The sequence below is a fragment of the Malaclemys terrapin genome, chromosome 13 (assembly GCF_027887155.1).
Source record: "Malaclemys terrapin pileata isolate rMalTer1 chromosome 13, rMalTer1.hap1, whole genome shotgun sequence".
NCBI classification, from domain to species: domain Eukaryota; kingdom Metazoa; phylum Chordata; order Testudines; family Emydidae; genus Malaclemys; species Malaclemys terrapin.
The window spans coordinates 31,911,095-31,935,099 of NC_071517.1; the positions used below are offsets into that span (position 1 = coordinate 31,911,095).

The 24,005-nt window shown below is 48.0% G+C and overlaps 1 protein-coding gene across 1 annotated transcript in view; it reads right to left on the reverse strand.

The window, feature by feature from the left end:
* The window catches only part of LOC128848302 (butyrophilin subfamily 2 member A1-like), a 76,780-nt gene that overhangs the window by 25,271 nt on the left and 27,504 nt on the right, over positions 1-24,005 (reverse strand). The window contains exons 3-7 of the mRNA XM_054048215.1: positions 22,882-23,163; positions 17,114-17,230; positions 12,897-12,929; positions 12,559-12,591; positions 12,315-12,347 (exon numbers count right to left, since the gene is read on the reverse strand). Of these exons, the coding sequence (XP_053904190.1) occupies positions 12,315-12,347; positions 12,559-12,591; positions 12,897-12,929; positions 17,114-17,230; positions 22,882-23,163 (498 nt within the window). The remainder of the gene's footprint in view (positions 1-12,314; positions 12,348-12,558; positions 12,592-12,896; positions 12,930-17,113; positions 17,231-22,881; positions 23,164-24,005) is intronic.

A 24,005-nucleotide genomic window follows, 5' to 3' on the forward strand; every position in this document is an offset into this window, starting at 1 on the left:
CTTGCAGAGAACAGTGAAGTGCGTTGGGAGACACACCTAGGCCCCTCCTCACAAGGTTGACAAGATTAAGACATCTCCATTAGCATACAGAATGGAGAGCAGAGAAGCGCACTGAACTCTGGGACCAGAAAAGCAGGGAAGCACTGCATCATGGGGGATCTCTGCTCCAGATGTTAATGAACCTACGCCCCTGCACACACCCAGCTCAGCACTTATAAGACCAATTCTAGTAATGAATCCTTAATTGATATCCAAAATACTGATGCAGCCTAATTGCATTGTGAGCTCCCTGGAAGAAAACACCACCCATAGCCAAGACTGATCAGCTCCTATTGTCTAGCCTAAAGAAAACCCTTGAGTCATCAGTTTACCCATAAACAAATCTAGTGTTTTCTCTTGAACCATTGTCAAGTATCAGGGGGTAGCCGTGTTAGTCTGTATCTACAAAAACAACAAAGAGTCTGGTGGCACCTTAAAGACTAACAGATTTATTTGGGCATAAGCTTTCGTGAGTAAAAACCTCACTTCTTCAGATGCAACTGAAGAAGTGAGGTTTTTACTCACGAAAGCTTATGCCCAAATAAATCTGTTAGTTTTTAAGGTGCCACCAGACTCTTTGTTGTTCTTGAACCATTGTATTTCTCTACAAAAAGCCCTATCTATGCCCAAGTAAGTGTTCTGATGCATGGACCCAAACTGCATCTGAGACTCCATCTCCTGACTGATCGTGCTGGGGAATCTGCCTGTCTCCAGCACTCAGGACCCTGAGCTACCACCATCACCTGGGAACCCCGACCAGTTCAAGCTTCAGGGAGCGGTGAGATCCTCTTCTTTCTCTCTCTCTGTTTTCTTTTATACCTCAGGTATTAACCTTTAATAATGTAACTGTTATGTTGGTTTAGGCTCTCCTTGTGTGGTTATCACTATTATTCAATAAATAACTTTTATGGTTAAGCTGGTTGTCTCTCTCTCTCTCTCTCTCTCTCTCTTTGAACTTTACTCTTTTGTGTTTTTAGCTTCCCATTTACTCTGGAGCAACACTTCTTTTACCTAAGCTAAAGATCCCTGTAGCGCCCAAAAATCCTGTGGGGTTTGCTCATCAAGTGGGTTACTACCAGTACAATTGTGATGTGAAAGTGTGATAGGGACGTGCCAAACCTGTGACATACGAGGGTGGCCGCCTGTAAGTGCTGTTCGACCCAGCCTGCTCAGGCTTACTCTATTTTGGTGCGGTACGTTTGGCACATAAGGGTGGCAGCTTGAGAGTGCTGCTTGACCCAGTCCACTGAGTCCAGGGGTATATAAGGGGTCAGCTTGAAAGTGCTGCTTGACCCGGTCTGCTCAGACTTGCTCTGTTAATGTGTGTGTGTGTTCATCCGGTTCTGGGGCTGGAGGAACCCATCCCTGGGGAACCTAGGTCCTGCAGGATAGCTCCATTGGGAGGGGACTTGCATAAGGGAGAAGTAGAGCTCCATATGAACACACAAGTGACACAAGCAGTACATTGATAGAAATCTCCCCCCCCAAGAATAACCCTAATAAATGAGCATACCCCAAAGTAATGGGAAAATCTGGTAACAGAGGAGAGCAGGGGGCCAAGCACTGGGCTCTGGGGGGTGTTCTCTGAAAGAGGGAGACAGGAAGAGACTGAGCCAACAAAACAGACACGGAAGAAGTGATTAGAAAGGCAGGAGAACTAGGAGGGAGATGTGAAAGCCAAGGATTTAATGGAGACAAGTGGTCTGGTCAATGGTGTCAGAAGAAGGAGGAGCATGAAGCTAGCACAAAGAAGATGAGGATCACACAGAAGCCATAGGATCTGTCCAGGAAGGTCATTAGAGACTTTGGCGAGAGTGATTTCAGGGGAGTGCAGGGGACAGAAGCCGGACTGGAGTGGGTCTAGGATGGAATTGGAGGAGAGAAACTCCAGACAGCAATTGTAGACAGAGCATTCACTGAGCTTAGAGATGGAAGGCAGAAGGGGCAGTAGGTAGACAGGGAACTGGGGTCAGGGATGGAAAGTGTGAAGATGGGAGAGACTAATGTCACAGGGTGTCTGGTCTTTTAAGGGGAGTTGGGCCCAGCCCCACCCTGTGACTAATCAGCTGATGCTGAGGCCAGGGATCAGGTGATGGCTTAAAGATCCCTTGTCCTCATAAAAGCCTGGCCAGCAAGTCTCTCAGCTAAGGAGAGCTTCAGGGATCAGGAAGACACCTGCAGGACACCCTAGGACAGGGAAAAGAGCCCTGTTCATGTCTGATTGTCAGACAAAGGGCCTGTGGGGTGTGATCCTGCAGGGAGGGGCCAGGCCCCTGCAGAAGAGCCCAGCTCAGGGGAAAGGACATGACTGATATGCTGAACTTGTGCTAAACAGTTTTGAAGAAATAAAACCAAAGCTGGGAGGGAAGGGCCCTGAGACCCTGTGGCTGGAGAGTGTTGGTGGGGCACAGGCTGGTGGGACAGCCCCATGCTGGCACAAAGCCATATTGGTATGGACAGGGGAAGGGTTGGAGGAGAGGGGGAGGTTAGTTAAAGAGAAGGGTGCATGAGAGATGCAAGCGAGGGGAAGGAGATCGGGGATGGGTGTGGAGGGGTTGGAGGAGGAGAGAAGAGGTGTAACTTTTGGAAGGGATGGAGGGGTGAGGTCTTGTTTGATCTTGTGCATTTTCTCTGTAAAGAAACCAGTGAGATCCTGTGCAGAGCGACATGGGGCGGGTGTGTGGGGGGATTGAGGAGGGAGTCATGGGTGGCAAATTGGTGGCTGGGGTCGGTTGTGGGAGTCAGTTAGGTGGGGAAGTTCATCTGTTTAGCTGGAATGGAAGGAGAATTTTGGGAAGGAGACAAACCCTCCTGCTTCAGAGCCTAAGTCAACCTCTGAGTGAGGGGGGTTAGGAAGACACTTTGGCTAAAGGCAGGTTATTCCATCACTGGCCACTAGAGGGTCTCTTGCAACATCCTCTGAACCAGCTGGTATAGTACTGGCCACTGTCCCAGACAGGATCCCAGGCTAGGGGACCCCACTCTGCTTTACTTGGTCCACTCCTGGGTTCTTCAAAGGTCCTGTTTTAAGCCTCCATTCAGCAAAGAAATTAAGCAGATACGTAAGTAGTTAGCTGAATTGGGGCATTAGTGACTATACATCTAAGGGACAAAGAGTCCTGTGGCACGCTTTTTACAGATCCAGACTAACACGGCTACCCCCTGATACTATACATCTAAGGGACGGTTCATTACAGATACCTAGAGAACTATCCCCATGTAAAAGCTGTTAGCTTGAAGTTCAGGGTTTTCTGAAAGTCAACCTATAAACTAATGTTATAGTAACAAAAACATGAAAACAAAGTTTTAACAAGGATTCAAACAGGAAATTGGACAGGCATCCAGATCTCTGAGGCAGCTTCGAAAACCTCAGCCTCATTGTGTGAAAGGCTGCAAATTCCCTGCCCCAGCCTTCTTGCAGCCACTATGAGTAGAACTGACCAGTAGGTGAGAAATACCTTATGAGACAGGATAACCTGCTAACAAGTATAGGCTATAGATTGTGTTTCTTATACCTGTAATTTTATGTTTCCAAATCTACATTTGCTTTCATTTGAGTCTCTGTCTGAGGCTCTATTAATTAAACTTCAGTTTGGTTTTACTGTAGACGTGTCTAAGTGCCTGGTGCAAAGGAGTGTGTTGAACAAAGGTGAAGCCAGTAAGCGGGAGTGCACTGGTTCCACTGAGGCAGCAGATTGTGCATGAGCAAACAGCTGGTAAAAGGAATTTACAAGCTGAATTGTTTTTTTTGTTTCTTTCTACTCGGGGATAGCTAGTTAGAAAGTCTCTGTTACCTCAGCAGCAGCCTGAGCTGAGTGCATCCCAGTTTCAGTCAACTGCAGAGGGGTGTGGCCCAGCACAGGAAAACAGGAAAATGACTACCAAAGAAGTAGCTAACAAACTAGAACTGGCCAGACTAGAAGGAGAAGAAAATGGAAAAAAAAAAAAAAACATCAGAGACTGCTTCAATTAAAAAAAACTCGAGCAAGAAGCTGAAAAGAAAGCCAAAGAGGAGGCCCATGAAAGAGAAGAGAAAGCCAAAGAGGAGGCCCACAAGAGAGCTATGGAGCTGAAAGAAAAAGAGATGGAGGAGAGGGAAAAAGAGAGGAAGCATGAATTGGAATTAGCAAGGGCTAGGCCGGATATACCAGCCAATCCTAGCAACCCCTCTCCAGGTACCCCTTCCCATCCCAGAAAATTCCCCACCTACAAGGCAGGCGATGATACTGAGGCCTTCTTAGAAAATTTTGAAAGGGCCTGCCTTGGATACAGCATCACTACAGACCAGTACATGGTAGAGCTGAGGCCGCAGCTCAGTGGACCCTTAGCAGAGGTGGCAGCTGAAATGCCTAAGGAACACATGAACAGTTATGAACTTTTTAAAAACAAGGCCAGACTCAGAATGGGGTTAACACCCGAGCATGCCCGTCGGCGGTTCAGAGCCCTAAGGTGGAAACCAGACGTGTCATTTACCCGACATGCCTACCACATTGACAAAAATTGTGATGCCTGGGTATCAGGAGCAAATGTTAAATCTCTGGAAGATCTGCTTTCCCTAGTAAAAATGGAGCAGTTTTTAGAGGGTGTTCCTGAGGAAATAGAAAGGTACATCCTAGATGGGAAGCCCAAAACTGTAACCGAGGCGAGGGAGATTGGAGCCAAATGGGTGGAGGTGGCAGAAAAGAAAAAAACTAGTAGCAGTTGTGTGGGGATGTATCATCCCTACACTAACCTAATGGAAAGTTCCATGAGGAGGTAAGGGTCACGATGGGACACTTGCAAGGTAATAAATCATGGCCTTATGTAAGGCCCCCTGGTGGTCTAGGGATTATATAAAATGAGGTAAACAAGGTAATAAATCATGGCCTTATGTAAGGGCCCCTGGTGGTCTAGGGATTATATAAGATGAGGTAAACAAGGTGATAAATCATGGCCTTATGTAAGGAACGGTTGAACCAATCGGTGTGGGGCTATACATGTGATAAACACATGATTCTCCTTCTTGTCCAATCCATAGATGTGTGATTATAGCCTAATTGGGTTATGTAATGTTGAGAAAAACTATAAAAGAAAGCTTGTAATAAACAGGATTCGATTCAGCTTGCAACCACATTGGTCGTGTGCTTTATCCGCTCCGCATGGAACCCCACACAGTTGGAGCGAATATCAGAAGGGGCAAGCCGAAACAAAATCTTACCACCGGGGACAACCCAAGGCCCCACCCACATCCCAAGGTAAACCTCAGACGCCTTCTCACCCCACCACACCAGTCTCCACCAACCAACATCGCCCCGGTAATACCTTAGCAGGGCGATGTTTTAAATGTAATGAACTGGGACATATAAAGGCTCACTGCCCCAAGAACCCCAACCGATTACAGTTCATTACACCACAATCACACCAAAGATCCCCAGACCCAGATGCCTCTCTCATACCCTCGGAGTGAAGGGAAACCTTGAGAGTGGGCGGAAAGAAGGTTATCGCTTGGAGGGACACTGGGGCACAAGTGTCAACTATCCACCAATCCCTAGTAGACCCCAAACTCATCAACCCGGAGGTTCCAGTGACAATTCAACCCTTCATGTCACAGTCTGTAACCTTGCCTACAGCCAAGTTGCATGTTCAGTACAAGGGCTGGTCAGGAATGTGGACTTTTGCAATCTATGACAATTACCCCATCCCCATGCTGCTGGGGGAAGACTTGGCCAACCATGTGAAGCTAGCCAAGAGGGTGGGAATAGTCACCCGCAGCCAGGCTAAGCAAGCTTTCACCCCCATCCCTGTTCCTGAGCCGTCCACCAGGGCCCCGTCTGTGTTACCAGAGACCCAAACAAAGGTGGTGGAACTGGATCCCCTGCCAACGACTGCAACAGCCGTAGTGAATCCAATCCCAGAGACCCAGCCAAAGCCAGTCCCAGAACCGGAACTGGCAATGCAACCAGCAACAGAACCATTGCCAGCACTGAGTCCAGCGCTTGCAAACCCGTCTACCACTCCAACGCCAGAGGGCACCAGCGAGCCTGAACTGGCAGAAGCAGCAGATAACCCTATCCATGAGTCTCAGCCAGAGCCTGAAATACCACATAGTACACCAGCGGACAGCGGTTCACAGTCAATGGAAACAGCCCCAGCACCTGCATCACTTCCAGAGGGACCAAGCCCCAGTCCACAGTCCAAGGAGGAACTGATGTCTCCAGCATCAAGGGAACAGTTCCAGGCCGAGCAGGAAGCAGATGACAGCCTTCAGAAAGCTTGGGCGACGGCACAGAGCACCCCACCGCCTCTCAGCTCTTCTAACTGATCCTGGTTTGTTGTAGAACAAGGACTTTTATACAAGGAGACTCTTTCTGGTGGGCACCAGGAAGACTGGCATCCTCAAAGACAGTTGGTAGTTCCCACTAAGTATCGGGTAAAGCTCTTGAGCTTAGCCCATGATCATCCCAGTGGCCATTCTGGGGTGAACAGAACCAAAGACCGGTTGGGGAAGTCCTTCCACTGGGAGGGAATGGGCAAGGACGTTGCTAATTATTTCCGATCTTGTGAGGTGTGCCAACGAGTGGGAAAGCCCCAAGACCAGGTTAAAGCCCCTCTCCAGCCACTACCCATAATTGAGGTCCCATTTCAGCAAGTAGCTGTGGATATTCTGGGTCCTTTCCCAAAGAAGACACCCAGAGGAAAGCAGTACATACTGACTTTCATGGATTTTAGTACCCGATGGCCGGAAGCAGTACCCTTAAGCAACACCAGGGCTAAAAGTGTGTGCCAGGCATTAGCAGACATTTTTGCCAGGGTAGGGTGGCCCTCCGACATCCTTACAGATTCGGGAACTAATTTCCTGGCAGGGACCATGAAAAACCTGTGGGAAGCTCATGGGGTGAATCACTTGGTTGCCACCCCTTATCACCATCAAACCAATGGCCTGGTGGAGAGGTTTAATGGAACTTTGGGGGCCATGATACGTAAATTCGTAAATGAACACTCCAATGATTGGGACCTAGTGTTGCAGCAGTTGCTTTTTGCCTACAGGGCTGTACCACATCCCAGTTTAGGGTTTTCACCATTTGAACTTGTGTATGGCCGCGAGGTTAAGGGGCCATTACAGTTGGTGAAGCAGCAATGGGAGGGGTTTACGCCTTGTCCAGGAACTAACATTCTAGACTTTGTAAGCAACCTACATAGCACCCTCCGACACTCTTTAGCCCTTGCTAAAGAAAACCTAAAGGATGCTCAGGAAGAGCAAAAGGCCTGGTATGATAAACATTCCAGAGAACGGTCCTTCAAAGTCATGGTCTTAAAGGCGCTCCAGGCCCATAAAATGGAAGCGTCGTGGGAAGGACCATTCACGGTCCAGGAGCGCCTAGGAGCTGTTAACTATCTCATAGCCTCCCCCACCTCCAACATAAAGCCTAAGGTATACCATGTTAATTCTCTTAAGCCCTTTTATTCCAGAGAATTAAACGTTTGCCAGTTTACAGCCCAGGAAACAGATGACGCGAAGTGGCCTGAAGGTGTCTACTACGAAGGAAAAAGGGATGGTGGTGTGGAAGAGGTGAACCTCTCCGCGACCCTTGGACGTCTGCAGCGACAGCAGATCAAGGAGCTGTGCACAAGCTTTGCACCAATTTTCTCAGCCACTCCAGGATGGACTGAACAGGCATACCACTCCATTGACACAGGTAATGCTCCCCCGATTAGAACCCCACCCTACCGGGAGTCACCTCATGCCCAAACTGCTATACAAAGGGAGATCCAGGACATGCTATAGATGGGTATAATCCGCCCCTCTAACAGTGCATGGGCATCTCCAGTGGTTCTAGTTCCCAAACCAGATGGGGAAATATGCTTTTGGGTGGACTACCGTAAGCTAAATGCTGAAACTCGTCCTGACAACTATCCAATGCCACGCACAGATGAGCTATTGGAGAAATTGGGACATGCCCAATTCATCTCTACTTTAGACTTAACCAAAGGGTACTGGCAAGTACCACTAGATGAACCCGCTAAGGAAAGGTCAGCCTTCGTCACCCCGGCAGGGGTGTATGAATTCAATGTACTCCCTTTTGGGTTGCGAAATGCACCCGCCACCTTCCAAAGACTTGTAGATGGTCTCCTAGTGGAATTGGGAGAATCTGCAGTTGCCTACCTCGATGATGTGGCCATTTTTTCTGATTCATGGACAGAACACCTGGAGCACCTGGAAAAAGTCTTCGAGTGCATCCGGCAGGCAGGACTAACTGTTAAGGCTAAAAAGTGTCAAATAGGCCAAAACAGAGTGACTTACCTGGGGCACCAGGTGGGTCAAGGAACTATAAATCCCCTACAGGCCAAAGTGGATGCTATCCAAAAGTGGCCAGTTCCAAAGTCAAAGAAACAGGTCCAATCCTTCTTAGGCTTGGCTGGATATTATAGGTGATTTGTACCCCACTACAGCCAAATCGCCGCCCCACTGACAGACCTAACCAGAAAGAAACAGCCAAATGCAGTTCAGTGGACTGATGAGTGTCAAAAGGCCTTTAACCAGCTTAAGGCGACACTCATGTCTGACCCTGTGCTAAGGGCCCCAGACTTTGACAAACCGTTCCTAGTAACCACAGATGCGTCCGAGCGGGGTGTGGGAGCAGTTTTAATGCAGGAAGGACCGGATCAAGAATTCCATCCTGTCGTGTTTCTCAGCAAGAAGCTGTCTGAGAGGGAAAGCCACTGGTCAATCAGCGAAAAGGAATGCTACGCTATTGTGTACGTGCTGGAAAAGCTACGCCCATATGTTTGGGGATGGCGTTTCCAACTACAAACAGACCATGCTGCGCTACAGTGGCTTCATACCGCCAAGGGGAATAACAAAAAACTTCTTCGGTGGAGTTTAGCTCTCCAAGATTTTGATTTTGAAATACAACACATTTCAGGGGCTTCTAACAAAGTGGCTGATGCACTCTCCCGGGAAAAAGCAACAGAGGGTCCTGTGGCACCTTTGAGACTAACAGAAGTATTGGGAGCATAAGCTTTCGTGGGTAAGAACCTCACTTCTTCAGATGCAAGTAATGGAAATCTCCAGAGGCAGGTATAAATCAGTATGGAGATAACGAGGTTAGTTCAATCAGGGAGGGTGAGGTGCTCTGCTAGCAGTTGAGGTGTGAACACCAAGGGAGGAGAAACTGCTTCTGTAGTTGGATAGCCATTCACAGTCTTTGTTTAATCCTGATCTGATGGTGTCAAATTTGCAAATGAACTGGAGCTCAGCAGTTTCTCTTTGGAGTCTGGTCCTGAAGTCTTTTTGCTGTAAGATGGCTACCTTTACATCTGCTATTGTGTGGCCAGGGAGGTTGAAGTGTTCTCCTACAGGTTTTTGTATATTGCCATTCCTGATATGACTTGTGTCCATTTATCCTCTTGCGTAGTGACTGTCCAGTTTGGCCAATGTACATAGCAGAGGGGCATTGCTGGCATATGATGGCACATATAACATTGGTGAACGTGCAGGTGAATGAGCCGGTGATGTTGTAGCTGATCTGGTTAGGTCCTGTGATGGTTTTGCTGGTGTAGATATGTGGGCAGAGTTGGTATCGAGGTTTGTTGCATGGGTTGATTCCTGAGTTAGAGTTGTTATGGTGCAGTGAGTGGTTGCTGGTGAGAATATGCTTAAGGTTGGCAGGTTGTCTGTGGGCGAGGACTGGCCTGCCTCCCAAGGTCTGTGAAAGTGAGGGATCATTGTCCAGGATGGGTTGTAGATCACTGATGATGCGTTGGAGAGGTTTAAGCTGAGGACTGTAGGTGATGGCCAGTGGAGTTCTGTTGGTTTCTCTTCTGGGCCTGTCTTGTAGCAGGAGGCTTCTGGGTACACATCTGGCTCTGTTGATTTGTTTGTTTATTTCCTTGTGTGGGTATCGTAGTTTTGAGAATGCTTGGTGAAGATCTTGTAGGTGTTGGTCTCTGTTTGAGGGGTTGGAGCAGATGCGATTGTACCTCAGTGCTTGGCTGTAGATGATGGATCGTGTGGTGTGACCGGGGTGGAAGCTGGAGGCATGAAGGTAGGCGTAGCGGTCGGTGGGTTTTCGGTATAGGGTGGTGTTAATGTGGCCATCGCTTATTTGTACGGTGGTGTCTAGGAAGTGGACCTCCCATGTAGATTGGTCCAGGCTGAGGTTGATGGTGGGGTGGAAGCTGTTGAAATCATGGTGGAATTCTTCCAGGGTCTCCTTCCCATGGATCCAGATGACACAAATGGACACAAGTCAGATACCAGGAATGGCAATATACAAAACCCTGTAGGATTACCCTGTAAAGTTATTTTCCATCCTGATTTTACAGAGATGATTTTTACCTTTTTCTTTAATTAAAAGCCTTCTTTTTAAGAACCTGATTGATTTTTCCTTGTTTTTAGATCCAAGGGGGTTGGATCTTGATCCACCAGGAGTTGGTGGGAGGAAGGAGGGGGGATGGTTAATTTCTCCTTGTTTTAAGATCCAAGGGGTTTGGATCTGTATTCACCAGGGAATTGGTGAAGAGTTTCTCAAGGCTTCCCAGGGAAGGGAATTAGCTTTGGGAATGGTGGCAGCGGACCAAATCTAAGCTGGTAGTTAAGCTTAGAAGTTTTCATGCAGGCCCCCACATTTGTACCCTAAAGCTCAGAGTGGGGAAGCAGCCTTGACAGAGCCTCACATGAGAATGTCCCACCGCCCAGTGGTTAGAACATTCTCCTGTGAGGTAGAAGATCCTTGTTTAAATGCCTTCACCTCATCTGGCAGAGATGGGGGACTTGAACCAGAGTCTCCCACAGCCCAGCTTGGTACCCTAACTCCTGGGCTAAATGTTACATGGGAGGCTCACTGTCTCTCCATTTCCCACCTCATTCTGTGTGCTGTTGGGTGGCCTCTGAGCACATCTACTGGATCAGGCCCCACGAGTGAGCTAGATGCTCGTCCCCTCCATTTATGTGTCTCCAGGGGCACAGGTGGGAGATGGCTGCCTTACTGTAGACATCTGGGCACCTGTGTGCTCCACGTGCCCAGAGGCAGAAACTTAGACACTGAGAGAACTTTTACACCAGAGATTAATGCCCTGAGTGAGTTTAGGCACCTATGGGGTAGGTTTTAGCTAAGTGGGGTTTTGTGGATCACGGTGCCTAAAACTGGGATTGAGAGGCCTATGTCTGGGCTTCAGATAACTAAGTTTCTTCATAGATCCAGGCCATAATGCACAATGCAATTCCCAGATAAAAACTACATTAATGTGGAGTTAAGGCTGAGGGGATGTACTTGTAACTTAAGGGTAAAACACATTACAGGAGGAATGTTGTAATTATTCCCAAACCAAGTGTTATACACCCAGGAAATACGGTTAAATTATGGTTAAATTATAAAAGAAATCTATGGTCTAGAAATGCAGCTAAGGCACCTAAACAACCTTAACTCTACCCTGTAGTAAGATCATGAGGGGAAAATTGAAAAACATTGTGTGCCTTTAAAAAGAAGTTTTATTTAATGTAGAACCACACACACTACTCTGCACTGATCAGACCTGTATGGTTATTGTATGGAGTCACTGCAGGGTGGAGCTGAGGTTGTGGGTGTGCGTGGTCACTGAGGGTGAAATCCCTCCCCCCCATATTACATGGGCATGGAAGGGTCAGAACACAGGGGGTTCCTGGGTGAGGGATCCTGTCAAACACTGGACAAGTCTCTCCAGGTTCATCTACCTGGCACAAAAAACCTTGTGTCAGTGGGTCTGAGCCTGGGGCAACTGACTCAGGCTTGCAGTGCTCGCACTACAGAGCTGAAAGTAGCAGTGTAGAAGTTTCTGCTTGGGCTTGCACCTGGGTTCTGAAACCCAGCGATGGGGGAGGGTCTCAGAGCCAGGGCTCCAGCCCAAGTGGGAACGGCTACACTGCTAGATTTAGCCTTGGATTACAAGCCCCAGTCAGTTGACCCAGGTGCTGAGACTTGCAGCCACAGGTGGTTTTTTGCACTGTACACGTACCCACAGTCTCCAGCAATGAGACTTACCGAGCTGGGCTGGTGTATTCATGGCCCTGGGCTCCAGGTGCCATTTCTGTAATTCCCATGGGGTTTATTAGGACAAATGGGCCCTTCACCCTTCAGAGCGTGTCTGTGTCAGTGTGAGCAGCTCTGAGACATTCCTTGTCACACATTCAAACAGGCTGTAACTCCACTTGCTCAAATTGAGCTAAAGGTGTTAAACAGTGGCTTTCAATTGAGTTAGTTCGCTTGACTGACTTGACATGAAATCTTCAGTGCATCCCATTGGTCCCAGACACTGACCTTTCTGCCTCTTCATCTCAGATTGCAGGGTTTCTAGGGGGAGAAAAGGGAGAGAGGTGAGATTTCACCCTGTCATATTTATAACGGTAACCCACAGCTAATGTAATTGGTCCAGACACTGACCTTTCTCTCTCTCCATCTCAGATCGCAGGGTCTCTAGAGGGAGAAAAAAGGGAGAGGTGAGATTTCACCCTGATGTGTTTATGGGGATAATGTTAATTTTGTAACAGGCCCAGACACTGACCTTTCTCTTGTTCCCGTTCAGACAGCAGGGTCTCTAGAAAGAGAAAAGGGTGAGAGGTGATGCATCAATTCATAGATTCCAAGGCCAGGTGGGACCATTGTGATCACCTAGTCTGACCCCTGCATAACACAAACCAGGGGACTTCCCCACAATAATTCCTACAGCAGATCATTTAGAAAAATATCCAATCTTGATTTACAAACTGCCAGTGCTGGAGAATCCACCACGGCCCTTGGGAAATTGTTCCAATCATTAATTAATAATGGCAAGATTTCACCCTATTTTATTTATGGGGATAACTCTACTGTCAGCTAGTGTAAAGGGATCCAAACACTGACCTTTCTCGCTCTCCATCTCAGATTGCAGAATCTCTAGAGGGAGAAAAAGGCGAGAGGGGAGATTTCACCGTCGTGTTTATGGTGCAGTTCCAGATTTTAACGTAATTGTGCTGTAACTATGAAAGCGAGGCAGACAGACTGACAAACAGGACACACAGACAGATCTGTCTCAACAACCCTGCACTGACCATCCCTCACTTCCCTCCCCCACTGACCATCACGTCTAAGAGCTGCTCTAAGTGTCCCCCGCCCAGGAGCCATCCCTGCTTCCTGGGACCCGTCACACTCCTGTCTGATCTGTCTGTTGCGGGGGAGAGGAGAGAAGGCCTCTTTTTTTATCCAGTTCCCTGTCTGCTCCCGTCTGTGCCCATCCCCTGAAAAGCCCCAGCTCTCCCCAGCTCCTGATTGTGGGGATGGGGGAGGGAAGTGAAGGATGGGAATGGGGCATTGACCTGAGCTGGATAAGGGACAGGGTCTGATTGGCTCCATCATAGGTCAACTCCTGGCCATGTCTCACTAGGTCATGCCTATTCCCTGATCAGTGATATCTGGAACAGCTCCTTCTAGGGCCTGTGTAGATGGGGTGCCCCAGCTAAGAATGGGGTGGAGGGGTCTTTCTTTAGCTGGATGCTTGGGTCAGCATGAGCCAGGGAAGGTGTGTGGATGGGCCTCCACAGGCATCGCCTCTAAGATCAGCTCTTTCCTACTTGGAGCTCATCCACTTGGTGCATCAGCCCTGAGGTACCAACACTATTGGAAATGGAGGTAGCGTCATGTCTGACAGTCACTGCTGAGCACAGCCTGAGTGAGACCATCTTGTGACCCAGTGTGAGCAGCATCTCAGACCAGCTGTGTAAGTCCCGAGTGTGTTTTTGTTATTACAGCGTCCTAGCCAAAGATCACCAGTGCAGCTAGTGTGGAGAATTCTCTGAAAGGCCCAGGGAACAAGACAGTGACAGTTAATTGTTCTGATTTTTTTAGTGCTTGGAAATGAGCCCAACATAGCCCTCTCTGGACACATAGACAAATTTTACATATGAGTGAAAATGAGTGAATCCCTGTTTGATGGGGTCTATCACCCCTGCACTGGTCCAACAAGGGCTGTACACAGCCTCTGGGTGCAAGAGGCCATGCTTCCTTGCCCCTCCTGGACACGCTCCAACTGGACGCTGGATATACAAGGGAGCAGTTCAGCCCAGTTTGGGCTGACAGTGGAAGAGAGCGTACGCACGCTCTGAGCTCCTGCCAAGAAGCTGCTAGAGCTGCAGACTGTGGCAGCTGAACACACCGATTCCACAGCAGGACCACCGTTGACCGCAGAGACAGAGGAAGACAGATGGCTGCTGCTGGTGGAGGAAATGCCATCACTGGAATCATGGGTGGGAAGCAGCCCAGGAAGAGTATTTCTTGAGGTTGGAACCTGAATCTGAAAACAGGGCTACTGGTTTCATAGGGCTCTGGCTTGGGACCCAGTGGAGCAGGGTCCCCCTACCCCTTCCTGCACCTACCACTGGGTGCAGGGGCCACCCCACAGATTGGGCACTACTGCCTGAGATGGTGACTATTAGGCACTGCTATTGGAGGCTAGAGCCACTGGTTGTTAAAGCCCCGGATTGATTGACTTTCGCTGCTAGGCCTCACTGCCCTGAGGATAGGGGCAGCTGTATTGACTCTGGCCATGGGGCCTCACTGCCTTGAGGGCGAGGGCAAGGGCAGCCCCATATATTCTGGTCACAGGTCCTCTCTGCTCTCCACACCCTCCCTGCCTAGGTGCTCAGCATGATGGGATTGCTTGCCCAAATGATCACTTTTGGCTGACCAATTTAGTTGGGGATTGGTCCTGCTTTGATCAGGGGGTTGGACTAGATGACCTCCTGAGGTCCCTTCCAACCCTGAGATTCTATGATTCTATGTGGGATCCCCCATCTCCTTGTTATTGGGGCAGGAGTAATAAAGGGTTGTTATCCTTGGTGTGTGAATCAAGGGCAGCAGAACTGTATTTGGCATAACTGATTGAAGGACTCACCCTCAACTAAATGGCACTCGCTAGGCAGGGGACATGGGCTCCAAAGCCTAGTGAGGCTGGCCAGGCAGCCAGCCATTTATTTGATCCTTTAGCTCTGCTGTGTAATAACAAAGTTAATTTGGACTCTATTGAGAGTTTTATTATACACCCCAGAGCTGAAATCACTGATATCTAGGTCTAACTGTTAGACCTGCTTTGGGACAGTGTCTCTGATGTAAAAGACTGCCTAGTGTGTACCAGCCAGTGAGGCTCCCACACTCTAACAGCTGAAATCATGAGAGCTGTGCTAAGTGGCGGGGGGGGGGGGGGAACCTGAAAACATCCTGGTGGATTGGTGTAGCAATTGGCCAGTAGAGTGGCTGGGGAAGAGAAGTAGAGTGCCAATTGTCTGGCAGAGTAGCGGGTGAAGAGGCACAGTGATCAGCCAGCATGGTGGCTGGCGAAGAGGAGTGGCAAGCAATTGCCTGGGCAGCAGAGCTACTAATGTGCCTGCTTACCCCCTCTCCACCCAGGGTGGGAGGTGAACTCTGCAGATGCACCTCTGGACTCTGGGTCTGCACTGACCCAGAACAACAACTGTGAGTGGGGTGCAGAGAAGGGATGGGCATGTTACAGGGACATTTGGTTGCTGGACTTAAGAACCTGAGGGGAAAAGGACAGTGCCTGAGTCTTTGGTTCATTGTTTATGAACCCTGTTTCTGGTGTTTTCCCAAATTAATGCCGGGTTATTTTCCTCCTTTTATTAAAAGTTTCTTTCTACACTGAGACTTTGTGCTTGCAAGAGGGAAAGTATTGCCTCCTAGAGACACCCAGAGGGTGGTATATAATTATCCCAGGTTACTGGGTGGAGGCTCAAGCTGGTTTTGTGTTGCATTGATGAAGAGAAACCCCTAGATATTGCACCTGGCCCTTGTTGCTGCCAGTTCCAACAGGCAGAAGGTTTACAGGTGACAGTTCTAAAGGTACAACACCCAGTTCCAGCTTTCACAAGTACAAAGCACAGCTCCTCTCTGCTTCTCTGAATTACCTGCTTCTGTCCTCATTGTAAATCATTGTAATAGACATTTCCCCTTCCCAATTCTTCAGATACTTGTAAATTCCCACACAGCACTTCAGGTGAGAAAACCCTGGCTGGGACTTTCACAGCTGCCTTGGGGGGTTGCACACTTGGTGCCCATTCATTTAAACAAAAATTGAGTATTCAGATCCCTTAGGCAGCTTTGAAAACCCCAGCATTGCTAGAAATGGCCAGATCACTGAAGGCCAATTTCTGCCCCTTGTGATCAGAGGAAAACCTATAGCTGAGCACTTGTACTACAGTAGAGAGTTTATTGCCCTGTCCCTGTAGCAGGATCTCAGGGCTTGTCTACACCTACAGCACTGCAGCTGCACCGCTGGAGCACTTAGTGGAGATGCTACCTACACTGAAAGAAGAGCCTGTCCCATTGGGGTAGGTACTGCACCTCCCCGAGAGCTAGGTCGGAATCACTGAGTTGCTCACGGGTGAGGATTTCCCACACCTCCGAGCGAGGGATGTAGTTCTACCGACAGAAGTGTGCAGTGTAGATCCACCCTCAGGCTGAGCGCAGCAAGTTTCAGCGCAGTAACTTGCCAGTGTAGACAGGCTCCCAGCACTGGGAGCTATGCCCCTCAAGGAGTGGTTTTCCTAGAGCGCAGGGAGAGCTCTCTCTGAGCGCTGGCGCGTGACCACACTGTACATAAGGTAATTGCTAACCTCTCCATTATCACTACTTTCCCATTTGCAGCTCCTACTCATCTAGATGGGGCTGGGGAGGGGCATGCACAGACGGAGGGGGCAGAACTGGAACCGAAGAAATTCCTTCTCTCCCCCTACTTTCTGTTAGTTTTTTCTTGCCAAGTTACAAATGTCAGCGCTTCAAGCCCAGCTCACCGAGCCCCCCCCACGGGTGTTTCAATGTAAGCAGTACTGATCCCCATGGAATAGGTCAGAATCCCATTTGATTGGGATCCTTTAGTGAGCGTTGAAGGGGTGAAGCCATTTGACACTTCTTAGCTCAAATGTGAAGTCATCGTTCATCCTCCTGCCACTGCCCATTGCCTGAAACTCTTCTGAACATGGAATCAAAGCCCCTTAATCCCGGTATCTTTACTTTTGTTTTTCATTTTTCTCTCTCCCGCCACCCCAAATTCCCCCCTTTCGTTACTTCACCTGTTGCTCTGTGTCGCCTCCAGAAGCAGTAACCGGCCAGGGCCATGAGAACAGCCAGGAGAGCCAGGATCACCCAGAAAGCCACTTTTGAGGGATTGACTCGTGGGAAAAACAGCTCTGCAAGAGAAAGTTCCATTGACTTGGGAACAAACACGCAGAATAAAGGCAGGACTCTGCGACAGTGGTGATACCGTGACTAGTTAAAAGACTCTCACAGGGAAATACACTGTGAGATGTCAAGTATCAGAGGGGTAGCTGTGTTAGTCTGGATCTGTAAAAAGCAACAGAGAGTCCTGTGGCACCTTTAGGACTAACAGATATATTGGAGCGTAAGCTTTCGTGGGTGAATGCCCACTTCATCGGATGCATGTCTCCACTGTGAGATGTGGCTCCTTTGTGCTTTATTATTAAGTCAATGACAGTCCAGGCTTTATTCGTCTTATTGATCATGGTTCGTTAATGGGAGGGGGCGTGTTGGAGGTAGGGAGGGGGTAGGGTCATAGGCGCCAACTTCTAATGGCGCCGGTGCAGTGGGTGCTCGACCCCCCTCTGCCCATTCCAACCCCTTCCCCAAAGTCCCCGCCCCAACTCCGGCCCCTCCCTGCCCCTATTCGACTCCTTCCTCAAATCCCTGCCCCAGCCCCGCCTCTTCCCCATTTCCTCCCCTGAGCACGCCATGTTCCGGCTCCTACCCCCTCCCTCCCAGAGCTTGCTACAGCTGTTTGGCGGCAGCAAGCGCTGGGAAATAGGCAGAGAAGCGGGAACACGGCATGCTTAGGGGAGGAGGCAGAGGCGGAGGTGAGGCAGGGGGACGGGGCAGGGAGCTTGGCTGCGGGTGGGTGCAGAGCACCCGTTAATTTTTCCCTGTGGGTGCTCCAGACTCGGAGCACCCATGGAGTCAGCACCTATGGGTAGGGAGGAGCTCTGCTGTGTTACATCTATGCTCCACTGGCACAAATTCAGGTATTCCCTAGGCTGCTCTAACTGATCCCCAAGCTGCAGCCAGTGCAGACTGGCCCTCAGAATCAGAGAATTGTGACCAGCTCCCTGACATCCCCGACTCCCCGGTGCTCAGAGGGGCTCAGCCACATGAGAGAGTCTGACCCAAAATATGTTATTGCAGGATTTTAATACAAACAAAACTTGAGCCTGGAGAGTCAGATTAAAAATTCCTCCAGAGTCCTCTTCCCTGGGCCCTGGGGCGATGCTGATGACAGGGTCCTTGCTATGTGATTAGTGTGGTGTATTGAAAACTGTGTAGAAATCAGAAATTGTCACTCTGAATCCTGAGGGGTTTTCTGATGCTGCTTGCAGGCTAGGGGGCTCTGTAAGGAGCATGCAGTGTGGGGCCTCTGCAGTCACTCTGCACAGAGCCGGGTGGGCTGTGTTCTACCTCCCTGCCTCAGGGAGCAGCCTGCTTTGTCTCTCTCTGTATTTGGCTGTTGTGTGTTAGAGTTCTGGATTCCTGGGAATAAAGCAGCGTTACATTGCAACCTTCCAGGAAGAGTATTTGTTTTGTTTCTCACTCTCTGTGGGTATGCTGTGAACACAACAATCATGTGATACCAGGCATACCATAAGCTTATCAGCAGTGCAGCACTATGAGATCTCAGATGAATAGTGATTAACATATGCAACATCATTATTATTAGAGTGATGAACTATTCATTCTGTATTAACAAAGTTATTTGGTACATAATAATACAGAAAAATATAAACTTTTTTTCTAAAAATCAAGATGCTTTTTAGCAAAAAGTTTGTTTCTGCATGTTTTGGGCCTGATCCTTTATTGTTAACACTGCCAAAAACTCTCATTGACCTGGTTATGCAGGGAAGGTAGGATCTGTCCCATTGTGTGACCGTGAAATAAAAAACTACAACATACATTCATGGGCGATGCTGGCTGTAGATCTCTCTGATTATCGCCTTCTGAGCAATTAAGTACAAGTTATGACCTGATCCTCAGTTATGACTTGGGGAAAACTCTGGTGATGGGATTTTGCCAGAGTCTGAACTGCAGGACGGGGCCCATAGCGCAGCTCTCACATTGATGTGGGAGTTTCAGATGTTATCTAAGTAGCGATGCTCAGACCATATCCAGGGCTCTCTTGTGCTAGTCAGGAAAAATGACTTCATTAGCCAGATTTTCATAAACACTCAGCAGCACCCAGCAGCTCTCAGTGAAAAGAAAGGAGAATTTCCCCCCACCCCAAGAACTGCGATGGTCACAGCACACACAGAGAGCAGTTAGACACAGACATCAATACTCTTGCTGGAAGGTTGCAGCGTAACGTGACTTTATTCCTTAGAATCCAGAACCTTAACCCACAAGAACCCCACAATGGAGTCTCTAAGGCAGTGGGCCTTTACATAACACTGTGACACACTGCACCCCACATAAACCCCTGAACCCCCATGTTCACCACTGTTATATGGTTATGATCTATTTTGTACAAAGTATGCCTTGTGAAGTATCATTTGAAATTCATAATTTACTGAATATCATTGTTCTGTTAAAATGTGTACGTTAACATTGTACGTGGAGCTATGAGATTTTACTGTTTGTTTGTGAAATATGTTGTAATTCTGGGGAATGTCCATTGACTAGCTCCTCAGAGACAACAAAGAACTGACAACAGGTGATGGAAAGCTATTAACTGCTGAGGCAACTATTTGCCATCAAGGGGACTGTAAAAAGATTTGCATATCATCCCCAGTGACATCTCAAACGTCACGTACACAGATGGTGCGAACAAGAAATGTACAGTTCTCCTGATAGACTCTTTGACTTTCACATACACAGGGGACTGTTCTGTCTATGCCCCAGTGGGGAGTAATCCTCAAAGAGAGGAGGACGGTATAAAATAATAGACAGGTATCTTCACATTACCTCTCCTCCCCCATCTCTACTCACAGCAATAGGATTGCTTGAAAGCCAGTAGGAGCATCATTGAACTGTGTGTGTGGAGGGAAGGGGAGAGTTGGTCCTAGCTGGAAGGCTTTCCAGTTAGTTTGGACTGCAGTAAGTTTTTGGGTGTGAGAAACCTTTTTGCTTTCAAATCTTACTTAGCTTGGTAAAGTTTAGGAATTAGTTTTTGGTTTTATTTTTTATTTCTTTTGTAACCAATTCTGACCTTTATGCCTTATCACTTAAAATCTGTCTTTTTCTAGTTAATAAACTTGTTTTATTGTTTTACCTAAACTAGTGTGTTTTGGTAAAGTGTTTGGGAAATCTCTACTCAGGTTAACAAAGGCACCAGCAAAATCATTTCCTTTGACGAAATGACTGACTATTAATGAGCTTACATTGTTCAGTAGTGTGCTGGACACTACAGGATGCACATTTCCGGGTACAAGGCTCGGGAATTTGCGAGTGTCACCCTATATGTAGTTCATAAGTGGCTGGGAAAGAATTCATGTAACTTGCTGGGAATGACTTTACATGCTAACCGCTGCGTGTGGGCAGAGCCCAGAGAGGCTGTTTTTCACTAGCAAAGCCATGTAACAGGCATCCTGGGCTGGAGAGTTAAAGGGACACAGCAGTTCAACAGTCCAGAATGTACCCTAGGGCATGTCACAAACAGGACTTTACTTCTTAGAATCCAGAACCATAGCACACAAGAACCAAGCCACAGAGGGGAGGCTGCTCCTTGCTTTACGTTGGCTTGTCTATAGGAACAGTTAGTGTGCGGCAGGCTAGGATGTAAATGCACCTTGCACTAGCCTGCTGCACACTAACTGGCTGTGTGCACCATGCGAGTGTGCACTACAAGTTCCCTGGTGCCTTTTGATCTGTTCCTGTTTCAAAACAGGGTAGAACAAAGCACACTATGGAATTACTAGTGTACGTAGCAGGGTCCACATGGACAGTTAGTATGTGGCAGGCTAGTGAGAGGCAGATTTACAGCCCAGCTTGCCACAAACTAACTGTTTCTGTAGACTCGCAGGATTTTCTATAGAGCACTCTAGTCTGCTAACAGGACCTGGCAAACACCCCTCTTTTAAAGTGATAGCTTGAAATTCCAACACAGTCCTCACTACACCACAAGAACAAAGGAGAATTCCCGCCCCCACCCCTACTGAGAAGAATGATGATTGCTGGTGTGAAATTACACTCCATATTCTTTATGAAAATATGCTTATGATATGGATATGACATAACTGAGATGTACTTTATGCAAGACGGCCCCTGTGAGGTATCATTGGAAAGGTTATGATTTACTGAATATGATTATCCCATTTGTATCCATGTATCATTTTTGTATCTGAAGTTAGGAATATTGACTATGTATCTGTATTTCAACTATGCTACTTTGGGTGATGGCCACTGCTAACACTTCAGGTACAACACTGGAGAAGCCAGACAGGGCCAATGGCCCATCAGTGAGGACAACGGACTGTGAAAAGTCTTGGCCTTCCTGCAGATGCTCCATACTGCCACTGATGGATGCTGTGATGCTACAGAGTCAGGTGACCTGGTCACCTGATACTAACGTCCATTTTGGACTGCTGAACTTTTCCACTGGTGGGTGGGAAATCAAACAAAGGATTCCTGCTTTATCAAAATCCTATATAAGGTGGGGGTTGGAAAAAATCAAGGTCTTCAGTTCATTTCTCCTTTGCCTCCCCACCCAAAGAGACACTGAAAAACATCTGGAAACAAGAACTGGAGGGGCCAGGGAAGGGATGAACTGCTTGACCCAGGCAGGAAAGATATCTGGCCTGTGAAGGAATCTACCTAAGACCTACCTCTATCTAGGGTGAGGAATTGCTATATGTAACCAATTTCCCTAGTGAATCTAGCTTAGTTTGTGTGCTTTGTTTTATTTTCTTAGTAGTCTGCTTTGTTCTGTTTGCTACCTCTTTAACCTCTTAAAATCCATCTTTTGTAGTTAATAAACATATTTCTTGTTCATAATATAACCCAGTTTATATAATTTTTAACTGAGGGCGTGGGAAGTTGTGCATACCTTCCTCCACATTGAGGGAAGGGATGAATTTCATGTAAGTTTGGGTCTGCACTCCAACAGAGGTGAACACCTGGTGCTGTGGCAAGTCCTTTAAGTTGAGTCTCCCCAGAGCTGATATCATGTATCATTCTGCAGCTGGGTGTGTTCCTGCCTGTGTGCTTGGTTGGAAGAGGCTTGTGAGCCTGGCCCAGAAAAACCAGGTAAAGGGGACCCAGGCTGGCAGAATAGACTGACTCAATGGCATCCCAATACATCAGGTGGCATCTCAAGGGGGTCTGACCAATCACAGCTCGGTACTGAGCTATTATGAAAATGTGGCCAATGGTGTCCCAGCCTGCAAGGTGCTAAACACCCTTAGCTCCTACTGGAGTCAAAGGGTATATTTATATTGCAATTAGACACCCGCAGCTGGCCCGTGCCAACTAACTCAGGTGCGCTGGGCTCAGGCTAAGGGGCTGTCTAATGGCAGTGTAGATGGACTTAGGCTGAAGCTCGAGCTCTGGGACCCTGACAGGGTCCTAGAGCCCGGTCTCCAGCCCAAGCCTGAACGTCTACACTACCATTTAACAGCCCCTTAGCCTGAGCCCCTTAGCCTGAACCAGCTGGCACAGGCCACCAGCAGGTGTCTAACTGCAGTGTAGACATCTCCCAAGAGAACTGAGGTTGCTCAAGACTTTACAAGACGTGCTCAGCACCTTGAACTGTCAGGCCAATAAATAGGAGACACAATGATAAATACTCTCCGCTCATGTCTGCAGCATCTCGGTCTATCCATGTGTGGCACGGACGGGCACTGACCTGCTATGGAAATCACTGACTCTCTCTCCTGGTTGAGTCGGGGATTCCTGACACAGCAGGACACTTTCTGGTTGGACTCTTCTGTCAGAACAATGGCAATTTCTGTTTGAAACAGGCCATTGGCCTCTGGGGTTATTTCTTCAGAGGCTGATGGTAAGAGCTGGCCCTGGAGATCTCTCCACTGAGCCTTGGGTGGTGGGTACCATCCGGATGATCGACACACAACCTGGATCCCTCCTTCCTGATGTCCCACCACAGAGATGACAGGAGCAGAGCCCATATCTACAGAAGAAATAAATGAACTTGTGATAATCCTACAGTGCCCAGTAATGAGCTAAAAGCTTTATTACATTGTTATCAAAAGCCATTTCTTATTAAACTAATAATCGGATGTGAGTTCATGAGTGTGGTTGGTCAGTTAATATGGCCAGATTAATATTGATATACAGTAAAATTAATATTATATTAGGGCTTTTAAACTGGTATAGTTAATCAAGTACAAATTCTTGTGTGGACACTCTTAAATCAAGAAGGAATTGACTCAAGCTAAATCAATATAAGCCATTTCCAAACTCATTTAGGAGTGTCCACACAGAGCTTTGCACTAGTTCATCAAAACCAGTGTACATGTATGTGTAGACAAGCATTAAATTAATTTACAAATAAAAAACCTTGTTATAGGGGATTTCAGGTTTCTTGGCAGTGCCTTGTACCCATCCAGAATAAAGATGTCAATAGCAGAAAACTGGTACAACTGAAAGCCCGGAAATACACTCAGGCCATGTCTACAGTGCAAGTTACAGCGCAGTAACTTGCTCGCTCAGGAGTGTGAAAAATCAACCCCCCACCAAATGCAGCAAGTTTGGGCACTGTAAAGCACCAGTGAAGACAGGCTCCAAGCACCTGGAGCTATTCCCCTCATTGAGGTGGATTACATAGAGCGCTGAGAGAGCTCTCTCCCAAGCACTTGCGGATGACCACACTATCAGAACAAAGTGCTGTTGTAAGGTTTTGAGGTTTTTAGCCCTGTGGTGGGGCGAGTGCCCTACCCCCCTGTGAAAGTGGGCTAAGACAGGCCAGAGAGGCTGTGCAAAGCGGCAGCCAATCACGGAGAGCCTGCTAGA